At 35.5% G+C, this 27,305-nt stretch overlaps 1 protein-coding gene and 1 pseudogene across 1 annotated transcript; both read right to left on the reverse strand.

Annotated features, from left to right (window-relative positions):
• Nucleotides 1-399: 399 nt before the first annotated feature.
• On the reverse strand, nucleotides 400-12,336 carry CASP1 (caspase 1). Its single transcript, XM_024768912.1, has 10 exons — nucleotides 12,284-12,336; nucleotides 11,394-11,660; nucleotides 9,411-9,473; nucleotides 6,282-6,397; nucleotides 5,466-5,639; nucleotides 4,765-4,999; nucleotides 4,152-4,295; nucleotides 1,454-1,563; nucleotides 909-1,011; nucleotides 400-499 (listed from the first exon to the last, which is right to left on the reverse strand). Exons 1-9 carry the CDS (start codon nucleotides 12,288-12,290, stop codon nucleotides 913-915), a joined length of 1,215 nt encoding a protein of 404 aa, XP_024624680.1. The 5' UTR covers nucleotides 12,291-12,336; the 3' UTR covers nucleotides 400-499; nucleotides 909-912.
• Nucleotides 12,337-15,466: 3,130 nt separating this feature from the next.
• On the reverse strand, nucleotides 15,467-26,187 carry LOC112415740 (caspase-4-like; annotated as a pseudogene).
• Between the last annotated feature and the right edge of the window lie 1,118 nt (nucleotides 26,188-27,305).

The following is a 27,305-nucleotide window of genomic DNA, read 5'->3' on the forward strand; positions in this document are numbered from 1 at the left end:
ACAGCAGAATCTAACACAACATTGTAAACTGACTATACCCAAATTAGAAAAAGAAAAAACTTACTTTGTATTCCTGAAATTCATTAAGGAAGGGTTAGAATTACATAAACTGTAGTCATGACTTTTTCATCCTAAATTCTGGGATTTTGGATAAGTTACTTATCACATTACCTTCTCTGAATCTCTTGTTGAGCTCTAAATTCTTTGAAGTCAGGTACCTACTGTAATTTTTTCTGTATTCCTAAAGCAGAAAGTCTAGCAAATGCTTTCTAGAAGGAAAGAATGGTGTTAGCCAGTTCAGTTCTTATGAAGTCTAAAGACTCCAAATCCATTACTTGCTCCAAATTCCATCCCCTGCCTTCTAAGAGTGGTGAAAAAAAAAAAAAAAAAAAGACAGCCTTTCATTTTTATTTCAGATTTATTGGAATGTTTAAAGAAATGTCTCTTTTCTGCTGACAGGATCCCAAAACATGTATACAGTGGCAGAACTCCTGGCTTCCTAAAGAAAAGGAAGAGGAAATAAAAGAAAAAAATGAATTCTACTAAAAGAAATTCAAGTTATAAAATCACTCCACCAAGGGGTCACACAGACTCATAAGAGGGAAGAGCCCATGTTGTGTCTAATATTGCCCTGCTGAGGTAAAGGGGAGGAACATCTAAAACTGAGCTTTCATCATCTCTGGCCACCTCTCAATCTATATCAGCTAACCTTGAGAAAGGGCCATCTATCTCTGAAGAACTCTGAGAGGAGTGCAGTGTGCTCTGCACTAAACAACAGAAAGGCATCCTTTCATTATCCACTGTTTATTATATTAGACCTTGAGATCTTGACCAGGATGTAGTTCAGCACTCTTCCCTCAACCTCGCCCCACCCATACTACACACACACACCTTTCCCTACAACTTACTTTTTTAATATCCTGGAAAGAGGTAGAAACATCTTGTCAAAGTCACTCTTTCAGCCGTGGGCATCTGTGCCCTACCATCTGGCAGCTCAAATGAAAATCGAACCTAAAAGTAAAAGAAGGTCTGTAGATTTTTTTTTCCTGAGTAGAAGGATTTTCACTTATGCTGGAAAAATTGCAAAAAAGTATAGCAAAATAAGTGATAAAAACAAAAAGCTTGTGCCTCTGTACAGATCAGCAATACACATCTAAGATGGAATGACCATGCTTTTAAAAGCTACTGAATCTAATAGATATGAATACAAGCAAATTAAAGTCCACTCATTTGTCTATTCAGAAAAGAGAGGAGTTCAAATAATTGATTATCTTCTAGGGGGTTTCTAGGTCACAAAACTTGGAACTGGCTTCCAGATTGGCTGACTCACCAAAGACCCTCAAAACTCATTTGAAATGGAGAGCAGTTTTTAGTAGAAAAACATGTCCAGAGCTGCTCCATAGAGAGTTAGAACAAACAGGTAAGTAGAGTGTAAGAAGTATCTAGCACCTACCTTTCGGAAAATTTCTTCCAGGTCACAAAACCAGGCATATTCTTGCAAATGTTCAATGAGTTTAATAATAAAAAGAGAACCCAATACAGGATGTCGCCAAGAAACATTATCTGTGAAGAAAGCACATTCCAAATTTCATGCAAGGCCTTGCCTGACCACAAAAATGGAGTTCTAGGATTTCTATTCCAGCTGAGGCAGGATGTTGAGTTTATGTTGTTTCCTACAGACTGTATGCCATTTTAAAGTGAATATATTCATCATTTAGTGTGTATATTTTCACTGATACTTGACAATAGTTAAAGTCATGTGAAGTATGCTATATAAGGTATAGATGTTAGGACAGCACAGTCTCTGAGTTCAAGGAAACACAAGTCTAGTAGACAAGGAGAGAAAGGCAGAATGGGGTGGAAGGGAGTGACTGGGCTTTGAGAAAGAAATACCTGAGTGTGGATCCCAGGAGTACTACTTAGTGACTTGATAGTTAATTATATGTTCTGAAATGCAATGGCTTTGACTGCAATGGGTAGGGTAATAACTTCTGCCACAAAGATATATTTTCATATTAGATGTAATGTATCACAAGGATCTGGGGGAATATAGGATATATAATACCCAGTCTATACAAAGTAATCATATTAATAATATTTCAGTTTATCTACTTTATAATTTAATTAAAATCAAATAATACTGACCATAAGGTATTTAGACAAAGAAAATATTAACTAAATATGAAAATGGTACCAACAGCAAAGAAATACATACCTAGAAAAAATTTAAGAAGGAAAGATCATATTCTATTGGAGGACAAAACAGTCTTATGGAAAAGACATTGAAAAAGAATAATTATACAAAATAGTAGGGACATAGAAGTTATAAGCCATTTTAAAGTTATGCAAAGGAATATATAAGAAAAGTATCAATAGCTGTGCATTTAACATGGTTACATGCTTTAAAAACCTTTTTGCCAATAAACATGGTAATAAAAGGTAAAATAGTAATGGATTAATATCCTGTCTAAAACTACAACTGTCTTATGAAGCTGGTTCCAGTTAAAGGAAGTAGGTGGGAGAGAGTTGCAGGCTGGTATCTCTGTAAGTTCTTTGTGAAATTAGGTAGGGGAAGGTCCCTTTTCTTCAGAAGAGCACTACATACAATGTAATTGGGATTAATACCAGAGAAGTGAAGCTAGGTTTACTTTTGGAAACTGAAGACAACTGAACTGGAGTTTCTATGAATCATCTGGAAAGGAGGGTAAGGAAAGTGAATGAAAAGGAGACAGAAATCACCAAGATAGATGACAAGAAGACAGGGGGCTACAAAGTCTATAATTGCCAGAGGTAAATCTCTTGTGGAAGGCTGGGATCAAAGGATTAAAAAAAAATAGTTATGTCTAATATTAAGTCTGCTAAATATACACAAATGGTAAATGTGTGGAGGTTTTGCTTAGTGTCATTGTTTTCAATTGTTGAAAACAATTGATTTCTACATCAAGATATAGTCAACACACGAAGTGAGAGAGTGTCATGGACATATATACACTGCCAAATGTAGAATAGATAGCTAGTGGGAAGCAGCCACATGGTACAGGGAGATAAGCTCGGTGCTTTGTGTCCAACTAGAGGTGTGGGATAGGGAAGGTGGGAGGGAGACGCAAGAGGGCGGAGATATGAGGATATATGTACATGTACAGCTGATTCACTTTGTTATAAAGCAGAAACTAACACACCATTGTAAAGCAATTATACTGCAATAAAGATTTTTTTTAAAAAGTTATGATCAACAGAATGCAAAAAGCAGGCTATCTCCGGAGAGATGGCACCTTATTATAGAAAATAATCTGGAAATGAAACTATTTGATCAGAGGCAAGTCTTTAAGGTTGGAAGTAATCAAGAGAATGTCAATGTCCAAGAAATTCCAAAGCATAGTGGATGACTTTTATTTAAACCTTTATATGGAAAGTAACTCAAGGTAAAACCTTGAATTAAGTTACAACATAGAAACATCTTTAATAGTTGCCATCATTTAATGTGCACTTTACTCTGTCATGCTCAATATTTCATATTTATTATCTCATTTAATCCTTACAACAATGATATTTGTATTCACATATATTAGTGAGGAATTCAAAGAAAGCCCAGAGAAGCTACATACAGAGTACTAAATGCCAGAGTCAAAATATAATTGGCAGTACTCTTAATCTAAAACCTAGATTTAGAATCATTCAGGTTGTTTCTGTTTCATAAACTCCATATTTCTGGTTGAAACAACTTTAACTTAGGGACCCAATATGATTTGTCTGCTTTTCTCCTTCTCCCTACCCCTTTTATAGATACCACAGTTTTATAATACTTGTCTAGGCAAATTGAACTGTTGAGTGATCCCAAAATGTAGACCTTTTGGTATGTGGAGTCAGATTCTAATTTACTTCAGTGTAGATATGTTTCTATTTATTTCTCACAGTCCAGGAAAATATTTTGCAACATGGGAGTTTACTAGTTACTAATTTAGTAAAAATATATGTATATTTATTTGGTCTCCATGGATAAGGGGAATTGAAGGTGTAACTGAAAGGAAGGCTTGAGTTAGTCTTTAAGAGTCTCATGAAAAGTTCAACACAGATATTCACACTCTAATGGATGGTTGTGAGTTTCTGCATTGGTAATGCCCACAAATATGTCTTATACAGATACCCATTACCTGGTGTTGAAGAGCAGAAAGCAATAAAATCCTTCTCTACGTGGGCTTTCTTAATGGCATCATCCTCAAAATCTTCTGGAGACAATAAGGAACAGTTTCCAGAAGCTTCTACTGAATCTTTTAGCCATACCACCCCTTGATTCTCTGGAAAGACAAGATTTGGTCCCTTGTTACTATCAATAGTCAAGAGAACTTTCTCCCCTAAACATCTGTTCAACCATATTTACTAATTTATTTGTCATTAGATTTAATTCACATGCAGATACACACATAACTTTCAAAAACTATCTTTTCAACAACGCTTATCTTAAGAGGCTCATCTTATCTCTCCTAACCCTCAAATGAATATATCCCATCCAAGTATCTCAACCAAGTATCATAGTCTTAAGATTAAAAGTGGTATCTCAGTTGAAAATGGAACAAATATTTTCCAACCAGTCATACAATTCATAGAAGCTACAATCTTGTTTGTAATGTCAAAGAACATCTACCGTCACCAAAAAAGATTGTGGCCTTTTTTGAGTAGACTCAAAGGAACTGAAAAATACTAGATACATACAGATGATGAGATCAAAACTTCAGCGTCTGTGTTCTAACAGACATCAGCACTCACCACCACGGCAGGCCTGGATAATGATCACCTTGGGTTTGTCTTTCAAACTTGGACAATTCCAGGTGTTCAAAATTTGAAAGATGGTGTTGACTTTTAATACATCTTGGACTTCTTCAGAGTATTTCTTCCCACAAACGCCAGTCCGGATTCCATGAGACATGAGAACCAGAAAAGTACTATCAGAGGTCCTGTGCTCTGGGCGAGCAGCAAATGCCTTCAGCTCTATAGTCATATCCTGAAAAAGACATACCACTGATTTTGAACTATGTGATTGGTTATCATGGCACCTTGGAATCCAATAGAGACATTAAGGAATTGCTGAATGATATGAAAATCAATGAAATACAAAAGGAAAATTTAAGTTTCAATTCACAGAAAGGTGAAGAAAGTGTTATGGGATGCCATTCAGGGATTTCTAGTAGAATGTAAGGGACTATTTATTTATTTATTTATTTGGCTGTGGACATTATTGAATTAATAGAACACTTCCCAGTTAAAATTTTTACCAGACCCTTGCTAAAAGACTCTAGGTTAAAAAAAAAAAAAAAGACTCTAAGTTAGAAGTATGAAGTACCCTACAAGAACAAATTTAGATTTTAGACTGTCGAGAGATTAAGTTTCTGGTTCTACAACCAATCTTTCTAACATATTTAGGAATATAAAGGTCATGACCATTGTCTCTACATTATGACAGACATTACCGAAGCAGTGAGATTTTCTTTCACATCCACACTGTACCCCAGACCTTCTAGTAGCATCTTCATGTTTCTGATATCAACATCAGCTCCATCTCTCCTGGGAAGATTTTCAAACTCTGTGTTGCAGATAATGAGGGCAATACGTGTGCGGATTGACCTTTCCATTATTGGGTAAATCTGTAAGAAATGCAGGTTGGGTGCACAGTCTTGTTCTCTCTAATTAAATATTCATCTTGTAAGTATAAGACAGCTTCTCCTCCCTTAGTCTTACCCAGAAACCTAATCTTTTGTAACATAGATAAAAACAGGGAAGGAGAATGAGTCCTACCATAGGAGTGGAATGAAATTTGCAAATGCCCAGATGGCAGCTGAGCACTTGATTTAATTACTTTTGAGAGGTAAGGCTGTGTGAGATGAACTGGCTGGGAGTCAAAATGACTCAATTTTAAAATTTATTCCTTGACTTACTGGTTTAGCCAAAATAGTTAACAATCCATGTCTCAGTTTCCTGATCTCTAAAATGGGTTATTTTGAGGGTTCAAGGTGTTATTAATTGCAACTTCCTTAGAACAGTGTCTGATTCATATTAAGCATTAAATAGATACTATTGTTGTTATCATTATAATTATTCACTCAGGGGATTGGACCAAACTGGGAGATCTCTACATAAACCTGGGAAATAGGAATCCTTTATGTAAGGGAAGAGCAGTATGGTTTTCCAGAACCTCTCAAGGAAATTAGCTCTAAGGCAGAACACTGCAGTTTTGAATGGTCTCCAGTGTATATTTCACCCGGATCCTTATGTTCTGAGCACAGTACCTCTGCTGACTTTTCTTTCCATATCCTTTGGGCTGTTTCTAGGGGGCAAAGCTTGAGGTTCCCTCCTGGCCCTGAAGATGCAAGCTTAACTGGGTTGTCCTGCATTGCCTGAGGAGCTGCAAGAGACAAGAAACATTATGAATAATGGCATTCCTGAGTGTCCCATTTGGTGCTCCTCCTAGAATCATCTGTGTGTGAAGCCACGGAGGAGGAAATTAATCTTTAGGAAGACAATCCTGGGCTAGTCCTTAGCATCATTAAATGCATCTCTGCTAAAGGAATATATTCCAAGCCAGAGATTTCCAGTGGTGTGATACAGTTATCACAACCCTTCATCTCTTAGAATCAGCATTTCACAAATCTTTTTCATTAAAATAATCGAAAGGGAGTTTTTTAAGGCCATGCATGATAAAATTCTCAGAAAACAATATGTTAGATAAAATAGTTAAGATATAAATGTATTTCAAATAATTGAAAGTTAGGATAATGGAGGTAGACCTTAATGAATCTATTTCAATGATTCTTTTTAAAAATATGTTTATGTATCTATTCATTTAGTTATTTATTTGCTTAACAGGCATGATAGTAGGCATTAGAGATGTAAAGGAAAGAAAGAAAGAAAGAAAGAAAGAAAGAGAGAAAAAAAGTAAGAAAGAAAGAAAGTGAGCCTTTGCCCTAACCTTTAAGATCTCTCTACTGTGTGTACATATAGTGAGAAGGAGAAGTTATTGAATACATGAACTAGAATTAATATGAAATAGAATGATAAATACGAAAATCAAGGTGTACTCTTAGAGAGATTTAAAGCACTAAGCATTGATTGCACAAATATATGAGAAGAGTTTCCACAGCAGTTCATGTGAAAAAAGCCTTGGGGGTTTCTTTGATCACAAGTTCAACACCATCCAATAATGTGATGTATTTTCTAAAGAAATTAACATAATCTTTGTTTCAAAATAGAAATAAGTTTTCTTGATATTTGGAAGATCCTTTAGAAACTAAACTATTCAAGCAAGAAACATATTCAATTTTGAAGGGGAATTTGAAGAAAATGTTGTATATTCAGGTAAACCAATGTAGCATGAAGTGTGTTGACTGTGGAGAAAGTAAGAGATAATTAGAATGGATATATCTGAGAAAGCTATAGAAATCAGTATTATGTGGAAGAAATGTATTCCTTCATAAAGGAGTCTGAAGAACAATAGAAAACATTAAAGATAAATATTTGGATTTTATTAGAACTAATTTTTCTTATGGCATTTGGTTATATAGTGAGTGTCCCATCCCATGAAATAGCTAAGAAAATATGCACCCTTAATTGATTCACTAGAGTAATTTCTAAACTTGGTGAAATATTTGCTTCGGTGGCCTCTAAATTTCTTCCAAATTACGGGTATTTTTATTTTAAGAGAAAAGGGTCACTTTGTGATGAAATCTGTCCACACCTGTGGATGAAATACTGTTCCAGGACAAGTAAAGCACTGGTTATTTGGTAAGCAAGAGGCTAGATTCAGACAAATATAAGGTTTGCTAATAAGAAATCTAATGCATATTGACCTTGATTCAATAAAGCTGAGACCACAATTTTCAGGGTAGAGAATGAAATATTTTTAAGAACTTCTTTGTGATTTGAGACCTAGGTATTTCTTGTGCTACCTTCGATATTGTATAGAATGAAAAGTTTTTCATTTAAGTTTTGTGGCAGAGACTGGCTAGCTGTTCAACAAGACACTTTATTCTTTTTTTCCTGGACACATAGCTGATCTATATTGCCAACCAATCCAGTGACTTGGTGTGACCATATAACTAAGTTCTAGACAATGGGATGCAAGCTGAAATACTGTGTGATTCATCCAGGTCAAGCCTAGCAAAATCTATCACAAATGATCTCATATACTCTTTCCAATGTCATTAACTTGACTGTTATTACCACAGTTATTCTGACATCATATGTTGCAGATATCAGATGATGGAAGAGGCCTAGGTATCTGAATTAGCACTTGGAGGAAAGCTGCCTTCTGATGAAAAATGCCCATTTTAGAATTTTTGTGATTTGGGAAAAGCTTTTCTATCATATCTGAGCCATTATAAATATATGTCTGTGTTATAACGTTCCATATCATCTTAACTGATACAGATATGTGTAGTGTCATTTCCATCCCTAAATTTATGGTTGACTTTAATTTGATGGTGGAGCTTCTTAAATGCCTATTCATTCACTATTCATATATTCATGTAAGTTCAATAAAAGTAAGACCCTTTCTTGTTTCGTTCATTACTCTCTAAATAGTTTATAGAATAGGGTCTGTAACACAGTTGGCATGTGCTAAATATTTTCTAATGGCATAGCAAATAGTAGTGACTCTGGCCACATTATTCAGTGAAATAGTCTTAACAAATATATGTTCATACACATTACAGGTCAACTTCTATTAGATGTTATCTATAAATAAATCAGATATGTTCAATTTCCTCATTAAGCTTAAAGTTCTGTGAGGGAAAAGGATGTATTTACTAAAAAAAATTATAAGAAAAATATATTGAGAATTATGACTGGAGAATTATGGAACACTGTAGCAATGGGGGCTCTGAAATCTAATTGTAGAAGTAGAAATGCAGAGACAGATCTGAATTTGAGAGAGAAATCAATAAAATCTGGCTGCTGCTTGAATGTTGGAAGTGAGGAAGAAGAAAGAGTCTACGATAATTTCAGGTTTCTGGTTTGAATAACTGGGTGATGGTGGCACCATTAATCAAGATAGGGGAAAGTGGAAGGGAAGCAAGGTGGGGGAAGGATGGAAAGCTATCACTGGGCTCATGTAGAGTAAAAGTGTCTGCAGGAGATATGAGTGTACATGTTCAGTAGACACTTTGTGAAGTGTGGCACTCAAGTGGTTAGTCAGGATTTGAGATACAGATTCAGAATTTGTTGGTATAAACATGATAGTGAAGCTGTAAAGCTTCACTGCTCCTGCTAAAGCAGAATAGATTAAGAAGTGAAAATGGTATAGAATAAATCTGTGAGAATTACTCATAGCCCCCCTTACCCTGGATTCATCCCATTAATCTGTAGTTAATGTCAGGGAAGGTGGGGTTCAAAGAATGTCATTGCTTTGAAAATACCATTACCTGGGAAAGGAGGAACCACCACTTGGGATTCTTGTGTATTAAGATAATTTCCAGATTGTGAACCTGAGGAAAGATGAAGGACATTAAAATAGTCACAGTCTCTGAAGATTCTTACCCCAATGTGTTAGACACACAGCCTCTGTAATCTGCATTTGTCTTACTCACTCAAATCTATTAATATCTTCTCTGGGGTCACTATGCATTGTGATTGTCAATTTCAAGGACAAGGATTGAGATTAAATTTATTTAAGGTTTTATAAGGATCTCACTGTAGCAACACCCACCTGAGAAACATATTCCAGAAACTTAAGAATTGGCATGAGCCAACAAATTAAAAATACTCCAAGTTTTTCTCTCATAGTACCTATTGAAGACAAGATTTCTATAGGCAAAATATGGTTCATGTCTCTGTTGTGAATGGAGGAGAGCCATAGGACATCCCACAAAACTTCAAGTCCAAGGAAGCAGGCTGCAGTTTGTCCCATCTTTCCCATGTAGATTGCTGGACTAAATTAACCATCAATAAATTCAAGAACATTTTCTGGAGGAGGCCTTGCTATTGTAGTATTATGTCTGCTAAGAAGTTATTTTATATCTCTCCCTTTACAGTACATTTAAATATTACATCCAATTATCATATACTAGCACCCTGAAACAACTGGCAAATGGATGAGAAGGAAACAAGTCATGACAACCCTGACAGAGGAGGCACCTGACAACTAGGGAGGCAGACTCCAGGAATTAGAATTATCACGAGTTGTATAAGTGCTTCTATGGTTCAAGGACTATGAGGTGAAAGAAATATGACAAGGAAGAAGACACTTTGGCTATTATACAAATATTCTAGAACCTTACTGTTATTGATTGATTGTCTTTAATTCTTGAGGCAGGGGTTAAAGTAAAATATGTATCAAAAAAAAACAAACACACACAAAGAAATTTGACACACAAAACATTTGCTATGTCACTCAGAAGGGCACAGGCTTCTCTCAATCCTTAGGAAAAAAATGGCTTCTTGCTTTCAAATAACATCTTCTTCCCCTGAATGACTTCCAGAAGCACAAAAGAAACAAGTAACTGTAAGTCCATCAGAGCTCCTGTTTTTTTTGGGGTTTTTTTTGTTGTTTTTTTTGTTGTTTTTTTTGTTTTGTTTTGTTTTTTTTTATGGAGGAACTAGGGAACCACAGAAGTGGCAGCTCAGATGGCTAAACCTGTATTGGGCCCTCAGGAGACTAGAGTAGGGGAGCTGGGCCTCCCAGAATGGTCCCCAGCAGAGTACCATGCTAGTGCACAATCTTATTCAAAAGAAAATGCAAGGGGGCAACTAAAAGAGTCTGCTTAAAATCCTTACTTTTCTGTAAAAGTTGAATTTATTCTCTGAGAGTTCCACTATCCCTGAAATATATTTTATTCCACCTGGAGAGCAAAATTTTGAAGAGAAGTTGGACAAAGTATTTGATTACAGACCTTAAACCTTTGTGTCTGATGACTACATAAGTTCCTAGGGACCTCTAGGCTTTAACTAACTAACTAGATAAATCAATAGTGCCTTGCTAGGAGGACTAGAGGATATAGCATGAAGCTTTTCAAGACTGTTCTCATGACCTTCAACAAATGAGCTACGACATACTCAGGATAGGAAATAAGCTTTAATCAAAAGTAGGCCACTAAGGGCTTCCCTGGTGGCGCAGTGGTTGAGAGTCCGCCTGCCAATGCAGGGGACACGGGTTCGTGCCCCGGTCTGGGAAGATCCCACATGCCACGGAGCGGCTGGGCCCATAAGCCATGGCCGCTACCAAAAGAACAGGAACAAAGAAGAAAAGAGACAGGGGGGATGCAGAATGACCACTGATATAGAAATGGGGCCCTGAAGCCAGAGGTAGGGAAGTTGTTTGCAAACTAACATGACCAATGAAGAAATCAGATGTTAGGCATAAAGAAACATGGCCTACATGAACTTCAGTCTGAGTCATTGACCCTTACCTGAGGAGAGCCCCAGTGTTCCTGCAAGGAGGGAGTCATCTTCACGAATATGACTGATGCAAATTTGGCATGCCTGGGGCCCTTTCCGAATAACAGAGTCTATCAAAGCTCGGGCCTTATCCATAACTGTAGCATTTTCATCTCTTACTTTCTCCATCTCCCCCTGGTTCAGCACTCTTTTCTCTAATAGTTCATCCAACAAGCCATTTATTGTACCCATGCCCACTGAATGGACAAACAGCTTTCTCTTCTCCTTCAGGACCTTGTCTGTTGGAAACACAAGGATGCCTCAAGTCACAGAAACAGCCTCATTTTCCTTTCATCTCAGCAATGGAGAATAGCCTCCTTTAGATTTAGTCAATAAAATGTCCCTCCCCACACAGTGTGGTAATCCTGAGGACACCCACATCTCTTATTCTTCCCTCAGTATTACCTATATATGCTCACTGAGCGGCCTGAAGACTCAGATTTACTACCTCCAACTTAGTACCTGAAAACCAGGGGTCATCATAACATGCCTCATGTTTATTCAACTGTGCATAATAAAATAATGAAATAGTGATTGCCCATTTCCTTTGGGGACAACAACTGCTGGTACAATTCTATGTCAATTCTGCATCCTCTGTCAGACTATGACATTTAAGAATTCAGTTAAGATTGCAAAATGACAGCAGGATACCAGCCAGTAAAGCCCGGTTCCTTTCTGGACCTTGTCTTCCCTTTTTAAAGACTGTGGGGTTTCTGGGCCCCTTCTCTCCTTCCCTTTGCCCCCACCCCTCCCTCTCTTTGCACTCCCTCTGTTCTGCTCACCTAAACATTCACATAACTTAATTATGGTTTCTGCAAAAACCAGCCCCTTCCAAAACTATTCTTTCAAGAAAGAAACTCACCGGCCATAGCTTTTCTCTCTTTGCCTTGGTGTGTTGTATGAAACTGAAAGCATGTTCCACCTTCCTTTTCAGCAGGGCGTGTACACATTGCAAAATACCCATGACACATGCATATATATGCATTTTTTGCTGTTGTTCCAAAGAAATTATCAGATTACTGAAACTTAGGCCACATCAGGGAGTGTATCCTTCACCAGAACTTGACTCACATCAGGGTAGGAAGGGAAAGGGGCTTACAGAATAAGAAAAGAGTGAGAAAGTATATATACAATTAAACTCACATAATAATGAAGTGTGATCTGCAAGAGCAACTCATTCTTTGGTATCTTCATTCATTCAGGCTGCTCTAACAAAATACCACAGACTGTATGACTTATAAACAAGAGAAATGTATTCCTCACAGTTCCAGAGGCTCAGAGTCTAAGATCAGGGTGCCAGCATTGTTGAGTTGTGGTGAGGTTCCTTTTATGATTTGCAGACTGCCAACCTCTCACCATTGTCCTCACATGGCAGAAAGAACAAGGTATCTCTCTGGGAATCTCTGTTATAAGGGTTCTGCCCTCATGATCAATTCAACACCCAAAGGTCCCACCTCCTAATACCATCACCTTGGTCATTAGGTTTTGAACATGTGAATTTGGCACAGACATTCAATCTACAGTACTGGGAGAAGATGAACCACTGTGATCCATGATCCCACCTCATGGCTCTGGGCTGTGTCCTAGGAGCTGTGTGTCCCTGTGAAGCTTTTAGGAAAGGAACTTCCTAAAAGTTCTACTGAAAGAACTTCCTACATTTTCTATTTTTAGGAAAGAAACATTTCTCACCAGAATCAAATCTAACACTCTTCTATTTCAAGTGGCTCTGTTTTGAGGGGCAATGCAGAGATAAAAGCACAGGCTCCAGACTCAGAATGCTGGACTTAGCATTTTAACTATATGCTCTTGGGCAAGGTATAGAATTTTTCTATGCTTTGCTTCCTCTATCTGTAAAATGCTTTCATTAATAGTACATACATACACAGTTTTGAGCATTAAGTAGGTGAAAATGTGGAAATTGCATAGAACGTTTCCTGACACATGATAAACAAACAATAAGTGGTGTTATTATTTATAATATAAATATTTTACACTAGAAAAATAGCCAAGGTTAATTATCTGCAGATTTTCCTTTTATCTTTTGTGCAACACATTTATTCATTCATTTAGCAAATATATATGGATGACCTACTCCATACCAGACACTGCTATAGGTGCCAGGGTTTAGCCAAAACAAACAATGGTCCCCTACCCACCATGGCCTCACATTCAAAATGAAAAGATAAACATGAAACCTAATATGCGTAACTAGGATATTCAGAATATTAGATGTGGTAAGTGCTACGGAGGAGAAATTAATTAGGGAAGCAGGTTATGAATGTTGGAAGATTCATTAATACTAAAAATAGAGGAGTCCAGAAAGGCACAAGAAGTCATTGCTTTTTGTAAACACATGTACAATTAATTATCCCAGAAATAAACTCAATGTGGCCAATTTATTTTACATATATTTGATATATTTGATGAAAAATGGGCTAGCAAAAAATGCATATATTAGGCCTTCATGCTTATCAATTACTTACTGAAAATACTTTTGGAGAATGTAAATTGGTACAACCACTATGGAGAACTGTATGGGGGTTCCTTAAAACACTAAAAGTAGAACTACCATATGATCCAGCAATCCCACTCCTGGACATATATCCGGAAAAAAACGTAATTTGAAAAGATACATGCACCTCAAAATTCACTGCAGCACCATTTACAACAGCCAAGGCATGGATGCAACCCAAATGTCCATCAACAGAGGAATGGATAAAGAAGAGATGGTACATACAGACAATGGAATATTACTCATTCTTGCAAAAGAATGAAATAATGCCATTTGCAGCAACATGGATGGACCTAGAGATTATCATACTAAATTAAGGAAATCAGACAAAGACAAATATCATATGATATCACTTATATGTAGAATCTAAAAAATGATAAAATGAACTTATTTCCAAAACACAAACTGACTCACAGACTTTGAAAACAAACTTATGGTTACCAAAGGGAAAACGTGAGAGGGAGGGATAAATTAGGAGTTTGGAATTAACATATACATACTACTATATATAAAATAATCAGCAAGGACTTAATGTCCATGGGAAACTCTACTCAGTATTCTGTAATAACCTATATGGAAAAAGAAGCTGAAAAAGAATGGATATATGTATATGTATAACTGAATCACTTTGCTGTACACCTGAATCTAACAGAACAGTGTAAATCAACTATACTCCAATATAAAATAAAAATTAAATTAAAAACAATTTAAAAATAAAACACTTTGGGCATTATTACCTTATTATCTTAAGACAATAAGGATCCATAGTTACTAAAATGTTCTGTGTGTGTGTGTCTGTGTGTGTACATTCACATAGGCTTGAAATATCTAAATTAAATATTGATAGCTCTATGACTATTGTTTTAAAACTCTGTACAATTACAAACAAACTTGCTTTTGCTTGTGGGCACCAGTTTTGCTCCCTGCACTCTAGGCTAAGTGTTAAATTTATTTTAATTAGAAAATTCACTGTATAGATTTTAGTAGTATGCCAGTGTATGCATATAATACAGTTTGTTTACTCCAGCACCTATAATGGGCATTTGGAATATCTTCCATGACTCTACTTAAATATTTGAAGATATATAATACTGTCACAATACCTGTTTACTTCCTTTTCTGCTAATCCTAATACTTGTGCCAGTTATGGATCAGTTTTGAGTGACTTATTATTCAGCTAACGGTGAGTTTTACTTTCTTGATTCTTTGCATACTTGACATTTTAAAATTAGATGTCACGTATTTTGAATTATATATTTTCAAGAGCTGAATATATATATATATATATATATAATTTACACACCGTTCACTTCCATTCCGCTTAATAAGCACTTGTTCCAGGGTCTAGCTGCTCCACAGCATGTGTGATCTTCCTGGACCAGGGCACGAACCCATGTCCCATGTATCGGCAGGCGGGCTCTCAACCACTGTGCCACCAGGGAAGCTGCTGAATATTTTTGTATGTATTCTTGTGCTTTGTTCTCAGATTCATTAAGTTACTTGATAACAGTTTGATCTTTTTGGGTCTTGCTTTTAAGATCTGTTAGGAAGGACAGAATTATTTATTTCAGTGCTTTTTATACTCTACAATTTAGAAAAGACAATTATGAATAGTCTGAAGGCAAATTATGAGATTTTCTAGTCTGGCTGGTGGCAATAGGCACTATCCCTGGCTCTGTATATGCACCATAGTATTGTTCCCTCTAATTCCTTAGGATAGTTTTGTCTTGACTCAAGTAGTTTCCTCACACACATGCTGTACATTTCTAAAAACTCAATGAGGACCCTCTGAAGACCTCCAGAGTTCTCTATGATAGTTTATTCTCTTTGATAGTTTATTCTGTGAAATCCAGCTACATTTTTTTCTCCCTGAATTCTCAGTTCTGTCTCCTAAGGGATTCAAACAGCTTCTGCCTTGCTCCTGCCTCCCTGTGCTTTCACCTGGAAACTTCCTCGAGATAGTAAGTTGAGGTAATTGTAGGACTCATCCTTGTTTATTTCACATTTCTCAGAGATCAGTATCCTTCATTACCTGATGTTCATTTCACTGAAAACTATTGCTCATATTATATTTTGTTTATTTTTGTTTGTTTGTTTTAGATAGGAGTATAAATCTAGTCTCTATTAGGCCATCTTAGCTGGAAGCAGAAGTCTCTTACTCCTAGATTTTAGCAATAATTTTTACCTCAGGGTTTATGCACTGGAGACCTTAACCCTGAAGAATTTTTTCTTCAATCCCCATTGAAACCTGATTCTCTCAGTCTTCTGAGATTCTCATCCCAAATTCTTGTCCCTTAAGGCTTTACCTCAGATTCTTTTTCACTCATTTCCCACTCCCTGCCATCTCTCTTCCATTGGCCGGTAAATAAATATTATGCCAGTCAAAAACACACAAAAATTGTCCCATGCTACCAAACTTACAATTTACAGATGACCGCATCTGACATAGAACTTTTCCCGTATTCTTTCTCAAAGAACCCCATTATTCTTTTCCCTAGAAGTTGGAAATTACATATTTTTTTAACAATGAGATATTTACTAGTTGTACCTCCTATTAGAATATTAGCAGGAACGCATCTGTCTTTTTTACTGCTTTATCTGCATCAGATAGTTCTAGTTCTTATTTATAAAGGAAATAAATATATACCAAAAATAAATTTTTATACAAAAGATGTCCCATAATCAAATATTTAAGTAAATACTGTTTCATACCACATGTGATCTTAATAAATTATATTTTTCTCTACAATATTCTTTATCTCTTTCTTATAAGATTTTTAATATTTTGAATAGAGAAGTTCAACATGTATCAACTTTCTTCATCTACCAGAGCTTAGTAATTTAGAATAATTAAAAAAGCAAGATGTGTCACAGTGAGAATAATACTCTGTCATTGGTATAAAATATGAGGATGAGTTGTTATACACGTTTGTTTTGGATTGTATGAATAAATACACAGCATGTCAGATAATATGGTACTTACCATCACAAATATTTCTGTCAGATAACACCAAGAATATTTTTGAACATAATTTGAGTTGTGATATGAAAAGAGAACCACTTGCACTTCTCCAGGAGACATTATCTGTGCATAAAGGAAATTATAAATCCTGTGTTACAACATTTATCCCTTAAATAGTGTCATAGATTGTGAATATCTCTAGACAGACTTAAGCAAGTAGGAAAAATAAAGACAGATTTCTGGGCTGGCTTTATATGTAAAGTAACATAGTGTACTTTGAACCACAGAAGACATCATGCAAGGATTATAGCATAGATGAGGGAATAAAGTTATATGGTTTAAAATGTAAAACTGATAGGTTTAAATTGATACTATAGATCATATTTTCTAATAAATATTCTCTCACCTAATCTTGAAAATTTTCTCAATTCAGAACAGCTACAAATTGATAGAGCAGTTATTGAACCTATGTCTATTTGGCTCAAAAGATGATTCAATACAACACCACTGATGCCCTCTTTAGATAACAGGCCACCCAGCAGGTAACCCTGAGGGTGGTTTCTCTTAATTAACAGTGTTTTTTCCAATTCCTAGAACAGTCACAGAGACTGCTTTTCTAAGTCTGCTATATTCTGTTTTTTTAGTAGCTCATTCCTGGACATAAAAGTCTACATGTTTCTGACTTTGGAATCATCCAAGGTTCTAAATAATATAGTCTCTCTATTGTTTTTGTTGGTTTAGCTAAAACGGTCTTAACTTCAGAGTTAACTGACTTGAATTCAAATCTAGCAAAATACTACCACTGTTTATTCAGGCAATTTATACGATTTTTGTGAACTTAAAACTTCCTTATATAAGAATGAAACAACAGAGTTTATCTGACAGAAATGTACTAAATATTACATAAGAATATACCTATATCTATCTAGCTAGCTAGCTAATACATGAATACATATAAATATATAGGTATAAAATAATTAGATAAATAAAATAATATATATTAAGAATAAGCTTTTACTTGAGCATTTTAGAAATTCTGCCTGTTTTTGTCCAGACCTGGAAATTCTCTTCTCTTTATTATACTATCTTCTTTTTCAAATTATATCACCTTAAATATGATGGGCTTTGGACCCTCTAAAACTCTAAACTCTTTTTTATCCCTAGTTTGCAATTTCGCTTTACCAGGTGCTACTAATTATGATGATCTTTTAACAATATTTTATAACTGTATTTCTTATTTTCCAAACTAGAAAATACACTTTCTGAAAAGGAGGTCACCTCATTTTTCTCTTTTAAAAATCTCCTCAGTAGTAAAAACAATATTATTATGCAAATTAGATTCACTGAACCAATACTGTTGTATGTCTAGTGACTGATCACTTACTCAGAGCATAAAGAAGGCTGACATATGTGTAGATGTAGAGGCAGAAAGAGACTGGATAACCATTAAGAAGCTATAAAAAAGGCTTCAGAAACTTAGATGGGCTCTCTGTTCCTTTAAAGATGCCTTCCAACGACTTTTAGCCTATGTTCTTTCCTGGGATAATGAGCCAAGTCATGTAGGCAAGCAGGCCTTATCTCCATAAATCCTTGACTACAAATAAAAGATACATACATGGGGTTAAGGAGCAGAAAGCAATAAAAACCTTCTCCACATGAGTCTTGTGGTCACCATCATCCTTCAGCTTTCTGGAGATTCTATGGAGCTGCCTGCTAAGGCTGCTGGGAATCACTAATCCACAGCTCTCCACTGTTTGCTGAGGGGACACCACCCTGTTATTCACTGACGAACCCATTTTAGCAATTCTTTGACAAGCAAATATTGATAAATAGGACACCCTTTTATGAAGGTGTTCCAATTAATTGCGTGCATGTGCACAAACACACAGTATATAGGCTTAACACAACTGTATCTCTACTGACATCTAACAAAATGTAGATGAATAGCAACTACCTTCTGGACCTGGAGGTACCTATGGATCGGGGCAGTAGTGGTGTAAAAAATACTATTGACTATTCCTAAGTAAAGTGAGCAGTTTTTGGTTTAGTGATAGTACAATAACAACAGTGTAAAGTCAAGGAAGGTAATATCTGCTCTATTCAACAATAGACATAAGATACTAAAACAATCTTTTCATTCCCTTTTCTTTCCTATTGCTGCTCCTCTCTTCTAAGCTATTCCCCAAGTGAAATAATCATATTAAAGTCTAAAGTAAAATATTTATGAGAGAATGCAATACCATAATAATTTGTTTTAAGTGCTGGAGAGGGTGTGGAGAAAAGTGAACCCTCTTGCACTGTTGGTGGGAATGTAAATTGATACAGCCACTATGGAGGTTCCTTAAAAAACTAAAAATAGAATTACCATATGATCCAGCAATCCCACTACTGGGCATACACCCAGAGAAAACCATAATTCAAAAAGACACATGCTCCTCAATGTTCATTGCAGCACTATTTACAATAGCCAGGTCATGGAAGCAACCTAAATGCCCATCAACAGACGAATGGATAAAGAAGTTGTGATACCTATATACAATGGAATATTACCCAGCCATAAAAAGGAACAAAATTGAATCATTTGTTGAGACGTGGATGGATCTAGAGACTGTCATACAGAGTGAAGTAAGTCAGAAAGAGAAAAACAAGTATGATATATTAACGCATGTATGTGGAACCTAGAAAAATGGTACAGATGAACTGGTTTACAGGGCAGAAGTTGAGACACAGATGTCGAGAACAAACATATGTGGGGAAAACCACGGTGGGGTGGGGATGCTGGTGTGCTGAATTGGGCGATTGTGATTGACATGTATACACTGATGTGTATAAAATTAATGACTTATAAGAACCTGCAGTATAAAAAAACAAAAAAACAACTAATACTAGACTTTCTTTGGGTTATTTGTATGGAAATATGTTAACATAAATGTTTCAGACATTACATGAAATCTCTAAAAATCTTATATGTTCTGGTATAATGTTATAAGTCATAATTCTAGTTATTACTTTAAAATGTATATCTCAGAAATAACTAAGTTTCCTTGTCAATTTCATTATTACGAATCTTCACCAAATCTTTAACCGTGGTCATTTTTAAGTCTTCTGTCACTTACAGACAGTCCTGGGTGTACTCTGATACTTTTGCAAAAATGTTCCTATAAAAGTGTTTCATCTTCAAGGAATTCATGAAAAAGACTCTGACAAGTACAGGTTTCTGGTAACTGCCTATACTGCTGAACTGAATGAATAAGCATTTTCAGAACTCTAATGGAAAACTGATGAATTCATAAAAGTGCTAACAAAAGATCAAGATTAAAAAAATTAATTACATGGGACTGTGTGAACTGCTGAGGATGATTATAATTTTTGTGACTTTCTGTTTGAATTAAAAAAAAAATCCCACAGAGACTCAGAGGCAAAAAATATACAAATCAATTATCACTGCAAAGTAAAGGAGCTGTCACAGTGGAGGATTACTGGACTGAATGTCAATATTATGGCATAGTATGAGTGTGCTTCGTGTTTGGTAATTGCAATCATTGTTGCTTTTTTTGTGGTCATCCATTTACAATGCTCGGTGTCAGTTTATCTCTTGTAAAAATAAAATACAGTGTGTATGTGTGAAAAAAAATTTGGTTTTGATTTATTGAGGTGTAATTTACATACAGTAAAATTCTCCCTTTTCAAGTGTACAGTTACTTAGTTTTTATAAATATATAAAGTCATGTAACTACCATTACAATCAAGATACAGCATAACCCTTACATCTTCAGCCCCTAACAATCATTCACTTGATTTTGTCCCTATACTTTTGCCTTTTGCTTAATGCCATATAAATGTAATCATATAATATGTAGAACTTGAGGTGTGGCTTTTTCCATTTACTTAGCATTGTATTAAATTTTGTTCCCTCACTATCATGTGAAACACTTCTCAGTTAAGAAATCATCAAATTTGATTAGCAAATGTTGAAGTTAAAGCCATTTTATGGCACAATTTTAATAATTCTATGTAAAGATAATTTAGAGTCAACATTAATATCATCATTTGCTGTAGTTCACTGAGAGTGGATGGCATTTATATTTAAGGTGTATACCAGTTTCTATTTGTCACCCTTAAGTATTCTTTCCAAAGATATCTATTTAGTATAATGGCACTAAAGTGAGGCACAAGGTCATTTTTCACTAGATATAAAACACACAGTAAAACCTTGCATGATACACACATCCCTGACCTCTGGATCCCATCAGAATTCATCACCTCTGCAGGTCTAGATGATGATGACCTTGGATTTATCCTTAAGATAAGAACAGTCTTGGTTGTTGAAAATTTGGGATATGGTATCATAAGATAGCACATCTGGCTTTTCATCGCTATGCATAGTCCTACAGATTCTATCCAGGCTGCCATGAGACATGAACACCAAAAATGTGCTGTCTGAGGACCTAAGTTCTGAGTGGGTAGCAAATGTCTTTAGGACTAACTACATGGTCTAAAAGAGATCCTTTAAACATCAGATAATAATGTCCACCCTTTCTAACAGTGATACTTTGAGCAAGGGAAAGAATAAATGTAAAGTGCCTGGCAGTTTGCAGTGTCTGATGTATAGAAGGAGCTCAGAAGTGGCCGTTGCTATTGCTATTTTGTTGTTGTTGCTGTTTGAATCATATTATTATATTAATGCTGGCAAATTTACATGATATGACATTTTCATTTTAACCATTCATAAGTGTAAAATTCTGTGGCATTAAATACAGTCACAATGTTATATGACATCACCATTATCTATACTAACACTTTTTTATCATCGCCAAGAAAATCTCTCTACCCATTAAACAATAACTCCCACTTATCCCCTTCTCCCAAACTCTGGTAACCTCTGTTCTACTTTCTTTCCCTATGAATTTGCATATTCTAAGTACAGCATATAAGTGGAATGAAATAATAGTTGTCCTTCAGTGTCTAATTTATTTTAGTAAACATAATGTTTTTAAGGCCCATTCATCTTGTAGCATATATCAAAATTTCATTTCTTTTTATGGCTGAATAATATTCCATTTATATTTATACCATATGTTGTTTATCCATTCATTTGTTGATGAACGCTTGGATTATTTCTACCTTTAGCTATTGTGAATAATGCTGCTGTGAATATTGGTGTACAAATTTAAATTAAAATTCCTGATTTCAATTCTTTTGAATATATATACCCAGAAGTGGAATAAAACTTCTTAATTTTCATGAAGTCTAGTTTATCTATACATATTTTTTTTATTGCCTGTTCTGCTGACGTGAAGTTGTTTCCAAATCCAATGTGATGAAGATTTTCTCCAATGTTTTGAGAGTTTTACAGTTTTAGCTGTTAAATTTACTTAGATTCATTTTTGAGTTAGTTTTATATATGGTATAAGGTAAGGGTCCAGCTTTATTCTTTTGCATGTGGTTTATCCAGTTTTCCCAGTACCATTTGTTGAAAGACTGTCCTTTCCACTTTGAATAGTCTTGGCACTCTTCTAGAAAATTAATTAACCATATATATGAGATTTATTTATGGTTTTTCTATTCTGTTCCATTGATCTATATCTGTATCCTTATGTCAGTACCATATTGTTTCAATTACTATAACATTATAGTACATTTTAAAGTTGGGAAGTATGAGTCCTCCAACTTTATTCTTTTGTTTCAAGAATTGCTTTGGCTATTTGGGGCCCCTTGCAATTCCATATGAATTTGAGGATTGGCTTTTCTATTTCTAAGAAAAAAAAAGGCTATTGGAATTCTGAGAGGAATTGTATTGCATCTGTAGATCACTTTGGGTAGTATTCATATCTTAACAATATTAAGTCATGAAGATGGGCTGTGTTTCCACTTACATAGACCTTCCTTAATTTCTTTTAGCATTTTTGTGTAGTTTTAAGTATACAAGTCTTCATCTCCTTGGTAGATTTATTCCTATGTATCTAATTATTTTTAGTGCTATTTTATAAGAAATTACTTTCTTGATTTTCTTTTCGTATGTTCATTGCTGGTGGACAGAAACAAAACTAAATTTTGTGTGTGTTGATCTTGTATACTGCAACTTTGCTGAATTTATTAGTTCTAGTAGATTGTGAATTATTTAACATTTCCTATATTTAGGAGATGTCATCTGTGAATGAAGATAATTTTACCTCTTCATTTTCAGTTTGGGAGTCTTTTATTTATTTTTCTGTTTGATAGCTCAAGCTAGAACTTCCATTACAATGTTAAATAACAGCAGTGAAAGCTGTACCCTTCTATTGTTCCTGAGCTCAGTGGGAAAGCTTCCACTATTTCATCATTGAGTATGATGTTAGCTGTGGGTTTTCTATAAACATACTTTATCATGCTGAGAAATTTCCCCTTTATTTCTAGTTTTCTGAAGAGTTTTTATCATGGAAGGATGTTGGATTTTGTCGTATGTCATTTTCTGTATCAACTGAGATTACCATGTTTTCCCCATTCATTCCTTTAATATGGTGCATTTTACTGATTTATTATTTATATGTTGAAACACCCTTACTTCCCCAGGACAAATCACCACTGGTCAAGATGAATATCCTCTCAATATGCTGTTGGACTCTATTTAATAATGTTTTGTTAGGATTTTTACATCTATACTCACAAGGGATATTATTCTATAATTTTCTTATGATGACTTTATTTGGCTTTAGTATTAGAATAATTCTGGTCTCATAAAATATGTTAGGAAGTATTCTTTCCTCTTTAATCTTTTTGAGAAGTATTGGTGTTAATTCTCCTTTAAATGTTTGGTGGAATTCACCAGTGAAGACATCTGGCCTGAGACTTTTCTTTGCTGTGAGGTTTTTATTATTAATTCAATCTCCTTACTAGTATAGGTTTATTCTGAATTTCTTTATCTTCATGATTAGGTTTTATTAGGTTGTATGTTTCTAAGAATTTTTCCATTTCATCTAAATTATCCTGTTTGTTGGTATACAATTGTTCATATACTCTTTTATAATACTTCTTTTATCTCTGTAAGGACAGAATTAATATCCCCACTTTCATTTCTGATTTTTTGTGTGTGTGTGTGTGTGTGTGTGTGTGGTACGCGGGCCTCCCATTGTTGTGGCCTCTCCCACTGTGGAGCACAGGCTCCGGACGTGCGGGCTCAGCAGCCATGGCTCACGGGCCTAGCCGCTTCACGGCATATGGGATCCTCCCGGACTGGGGCACGAACCTGCATCCCCTGCATTGGCAGGCAGACTCTCAACGACTGCGCCACCAGGGAAGCCCCAATTTCTGATTTTTTTATTTGAATATTCATTCTTTCTTTTTTCTGTCAGTTTAAAGTTTTGTCAATTTTGCTGATCTTTTCAAAGAACCAAGATTTTCATTGATTTTCTCCTTGTCTTTTTATTCTATTCAGTTATCACACTTTTCAGTTCCAAAATTTCTTTTTGATTCCTTTTTGTAATTTCTATCTTTTTATTGATATCCTCATTTTGTACATATATGTTATTCTTGTCTTTGCCCATATCTTCCTTTAGCTTTTTTGTGCATTTTTAAAACAGTTGTTTAAAGACTTTATCTAGTAAGTCTGGGCTTCCTCAGGGATATTTTTTTTCCATTTTTATTTTTGTTCTTTTTGAATAATTTGTGCTTCATTGTTTCTTCATGTGCCTTGTGATATTTTGTTAAAAACTGGGTATTTGAACTTTATAAAGCAATGACACTTGAAATCATATTATTCTCTTACCCCAGGGTTTTCTGTTGTTGTTACTGATATTGTTGTTATTATTGTTACTATTATTTATTATTCATTATTTATTATTATTGTTTTTGTTTCAGTGTATCTCTGTACCAGAGCTCAGTCTGATATCTTAAGGTCTTATCCAGTATTTTTGATCCTGGGTACAAGTGGTGGCTTTTATTTTTGAACACTGAAGATATTCTCCACCTATTTCAGTCTACACTAACTTTCCCTCATATTTTCAGTTGTTTTTGAGTATCCAAAAATAATAAGTGTCCAAAAAATAATAACTGACTCATTTAAGTCTCCTAGAAGCCATTTCAATACATGTGTATTGAATATATGGTATCCAGCTTCTGCACCCACTGCTCAGCAATCCAAAGCAGGAATGCACAGTCAGAACACAAAGCCCTGATATGTGGAGGACAAGGCTATTACTGCCCATTCTGGATCCAAGAAGTGGCACCATAAATGCATACCATGAGACTTGGGAGAGGGGTTAACCAATACTGCACTTAGAGTTGAAATGGACTGAAATTAGCAGAAATTTACCAGCGAGGTGTTCCCTGGAAGCTGCAAGTTTTCAAATAAACTCCAGAGTTCCAAAATAGTAACTTCAGAATGTTTCTGACAGGAGGAGAGATGGATTCTGGGCACTTCCTACTTCACTACCTCCCTGATGTCACTCACTTGGGCTGGTTATTTTTTACTTGCTGTCCTAAGATCCATTCTCTGCTCTTATCTTCCCTGTTTTGTGACTGTGGATCATACCCATTGGACTACTATTGTCAACAAATTTGAATTGTGATTGGCCAGTAGGATTCGCTACCTGAGGAATGAAGGAAACTGGAGAGTAGTAGAAGACAGAAGTTAAGATATTCTACACTTCCACATACCTACATGCCCCAGTGTTAGCACAATTCTGTCAGTGGCTGTGTCCTCTATGACTGCAGTGCTTTCTGGATGAACCCCTTCCTCAGCTGTTACCACATCACCACAGTCTGGAACAAAGTGTGTGTGTGTGTGTGTGTGTGTGTGTGTGTGTGTATAATTCCTAACAAAAGTGAGCAGTTTTTGGTTTAATAATAATCAAATAACTACAATAATAATGACAATATTATGGCTGAAATACATACACACATGGGCACACAAATATGTATGTGTGATATATTTGTATATGTATGTATATACACTGCTCAAAGGAGGTATAGACAATTATAGACACCAGGTTTAACTTTTTAAAGTTTAAGAAAGCAAGCTCCAGGAAAGTAAATGAATGACCTCAAATTACAAAACTATTTAGTCATTAGAGCTATATGGGCATGTAGGTTTATTTGTACTGCACAGGGAAGGGACTCTTACCCTTGCTGTGAGATTCTTTTCCACACGCACACTGTAGTCTACATCCTCAAGCAGCCCTTTCACCTAAGTGATGTCACGATTGGACCCATTGTGCCTAGAAAGGTGGATAAACTCTGGGTTACAGATGATGAGGACTAGTACTCCTTCTCTCATATTGGATAAGTCTGCAGAATAAAGGCAAGTTAGATGCATTGCGTTTCTTCTCACATATCCACATCATAGTCAGAGTTACACTCGAAAGGATATGACAGCTACTTGATTGTCTGTTAGCTTTTCCCAGAACTATTTCTTCATTCTTCCCTACTAATGGATAGTAGAAGGAGTTTCTGAAATGAAACAGAGGCAATGGGGAAAAGATTCTAACTCAGGGTACGACAAAAAGAGCAAAATGTCAGAGTGGTAAGCAAGAACAGACATGAATTTTTTACTCAATGATTTTGTACAGTTTGCTAGAATATTTTCTCTCCTTGTTTCCCTCCTCTCTTCCATTTAGTCAAACCTTATCTAATATTCAATATTCATCTCAAATTTTTTGAACATTGAAGATATTCTCCACCTATATCAGTCTACACTAACTTTCATGTCCCTTATAGGGACATTATTTTTAATATCTATATATTAAAATATACATATTTTAGCATCTACATATAATGTATTGCATCATTATTATTTCATTATTGCATAGATAATATGTTTGGGGAGTAAAATTGCTTTACAATGTTGTGTTGGTTTCTGCTGTACAATGAAGTAAGTCAGCTACATGTATACCTATATCTCCTCCCTCTTGGACCTCCCTCTCCCCACCATCCCACCCATCTAGGTCATCACAGAGCACCGAGCTGAGCAAGTTCCCACAAGCTATCTATTTTACACATGGTAGTATATTTATGTCAAACCTAATATTCCAATTCATCCCACCCTCCCCCTCTATGTCCACATGTCCATTCTCTATGTCTACGTCTCTATTCCTGCCTTACAAATAGGTTCATCTGTACCATTTTCCTAGATTCCACACATATGCATGAAAATACCTACCTGTAATTGTATTTTAATTCCTATAGTGCCTTAAGACAGAATTAGAAAATATAATTTTCAGAACCTCTGCATATTTCGTATCTAGGGAAGCTTCCACTTCATTTTACCCTCCATTTCATTCATTGATCAACTTATCCTTCCAGCCTCTTTTTTTGTGTAGTTCCAGGAATTTTGCATGAGGACAAAAGCTTAAGTTTTCCTATGAGTTTTCTGCATTCTGACTCTGTTCTTCTAGCAAGAATTTCTGCAAAAGTTTTAAAAGACGTGGCATAGAG

Source organism: Neophocaena asiaeorientalis, unplaced genomic scaffold (assembly GCF_003031525.2).
Source record: "Neophocaena asiaeorientalis asiaeorientalis breed wild unplaced genomic scaffold, Neophocaena_asiaeorientalis_V1.1 scaffold151, whole genome shotgun sequence".
NCBI classification, from domain to species: Eukaryota; Metazoa; Chordata; class Mammalia; order Artiodactyla; family Phocoenidae; genus Neophocaena; species Neophocaena asiaeorientalis.